This window comes from Physeter macrocephalus, unplaced genomic scaffold (genome assembly GCF_002837175.3).
Source record: "Physeter macrocephalus isolate SW-GA unplaced genomic scaffold, ASM283717v5 random_11279, whole genome shotgun sequence".
Lineage (NCBI taxonomy): Eukaryota > Metazoa > Chordata > Mammalia > Artiodactyla > Physeteridae > Physeter > Physeter macrocephalus.
The window spans coordinates 1-2,101 of record NW_021156561.1 but is presented as its reverse complement, the minus strand read 5'-3'; the positions used below and the strand labels follow the sequence as shown (position 1 = coordinate 2,101).

Here is a 2,101-nt window from a genome sequence, read left to right as displayed (position 1 = left end):
GCTTAGATGGATGGACGGATGGGTGGATGTATGGACAGAGGTTGACCACCGAAAGCTGACCCAGATAGACATATTGCACAGGACAGAGAGAGGCACAGAGCTGTTCCATGCTCAGGTGCTTCCTATGATTCAAGGGGGCACAGTGGAGGGCACTCAGAACCTGTATATCTTGTTCCAAAAGACTCAGCAGGGATGATTTTTATCAGCACTAAGCTTTAGCCAGAATGTCTGCCAATTTGGCTTCTAAATTAGCCAGGTAAAGAAGCACCCGAGGCCTTTGTGGCAGATGAAACATCTCCCCCAAATGTTCCCCATTTCCCAGCTCTCATCCTCCACCTGCCAGCTCAGGCGGGTGAGCCAAAGCTCTCTGAGACCCACTCTGTAGCTCAGATGTGGCTCCCATCCTGGAAACTTGAGGGCACAGCAGGTAAACTACTGGGAGTAACACCCCCTGCCCAGGTGAGAAAACCCTGACAGGGGACGTGGGGAGCACTGAGAAGGGGGAAAGGCCCACATCTATGGTCTTCACCCAAGTCCCCAACAATTACACCATTTCCCCTGAATCGGGCTGCTCTGGGACACATGGGGGCAGCTGCTCTTGGCTGAAGTTGGTCTTTGGTAAAAGAGAGAAGTCTGAGCTGGATCATAATAAAGAAAAGTGAACGTGTATATGCACCTTTGACAAAGAACCTGCCATAAATTCCTCCCTTGGGGCTTTTCCTTTGCAAGGGAATGGTCTGAAAAAATGTCCTACTGACCAACCCAGCTGTGTGTGGCAGCAGGTGTGATCACCTCTCTGGCCAGGTTTCACTATCTAATTCTCTTTCAGGGTTCTTCTGCACCTTCCTGGGCCTGGAAGACCCAGGGAACATGGGGCTGAGGTGAAACTACTGTGCGGGCTGATACGCTGGGCCAGGGAACGAGAGTCGGGACGGATGTCATTTCTCAACGGGGAACAAATCCTCCCGAGGTGGAGGGAGAACCAGGAGGGAGCGGGAGCCCTGTGGGCGGTAGGGCCCTCCTCCCGCCTCCAGGCAGCTCCTACCTACAAGGCTGTGATGCTGGCAGTGGTTTTGGTGCCCGAGGCATCCACCTCGGACTTGGGGACCCCGTCCTGGGCCTCTTTGTCCATGGCCATGTTAGCAAAAGCCTCGGGGGACTTAACGGGGACGTCCTGCACCTCCTGCAGGTCTTCACAGCACTTGCTGCAGCGACAGCACCTGCTGCAGCGGCAGCACTTGGGGCAGCCACACAGCAGACAGCAGGTACGGCAGCAGAGCCTCTGGCAGCAGCTGGTGAGCGTGGTGATGAGCTTGTCCCAGGGCTTCAGCGAGTGCATCCACAGCGGCAGGAAGTTCCAGTTCTGGAGCTTGTGGGGCAGGACGCGCGGGCAGTAGGACTGCAGGAGCCTGAGGGCCACCACCAGGAAGACCACAGAGATGATGGGCGCTCCCACACCCACCAGCACTGGCCAGCCGACCAGCAAGAGGCCAAACACTGCCAGAGGGATCAGGAAGAAGAAGATGACCAGGTAGAAGATGGCAAACCAGCGGTACTTAGCTGAGATGCTGCCCAGCCCCTTGGCCAGGCGGATGGGCAGGCGGGTGAACGGGATTGGGTACCACAGCAAGATGCCTGAGATGTTGAAGAAAAAGTGGCACAGGGCAATCTGAAATGCAAGAGGGTGGACAGGTGAACGGGTCTGCTGCACGGTGGGGTCGGGGAGAAGGGGGCGTTGTCTAAGAGCGGAGGCCTGAGTCTTCCTCGTCTTCATAGCTCAGCCCAGAGTGGGACCGGTATTACCTGAGGTCCTACTATGTGTCCGGGGGGGCGGGGGGCGGTAAAAGGGAGGGAGGGCGAGGGAGGTGACCGGCTGAATGCCAGCTCAGTTTTCAGGGCCTGAAGCCCTTTAGGCCAAATCTAACAATGAACTTCATGAATGTGCCCGCTGCCACCCAGTGCCTTGACCCTGCTGCTTCCAGCTGAGCAGTTAAGAGCTGGTGGGCCGAAGGAAAGGTGTGCAAGATAGCTGGTTTTCTAGGCTCAGTGGCCCTGTTTCAGGGAGGGGAGAGACAAGGAAAGATGGTTACAGTTAATAAAG

At 56.3% G+C, this 2,101-nt stretch overlaps 1 protein-coding gene across 1 annotated transcript; it reads right to left on the bottom strand.

Moving 5' to 3' along the window:
- Positions 1 to 1,045: 1,045 nt before the first annotated feature.
- Positions 1,046 to 1,774, bottom strand: LOC102979022 (sodium-dependent phosphate transport protein 2B-like). The gene has a single exon (XM_055083710.1). The coding sequence runs from the start codon at positions 1,772 to 1,774 to the stop codon at positions 1,046 to 1,048; it is 729 nt and encodes a 242-aa protein (XP_054939685.1).
- Between the last annotated feature and the right edge of the window lie 327 nt (positions 1,775 to 2,101).

Coding starts and splice junctions, on each gene's coding strand:
- LOC102979022 (XM_055083710.1), bottom strand. CDS start 1,774: ATGAAGACGAGGAAGACTCAGGCCTCCGCTCTTAGACAACGCCCCCTT.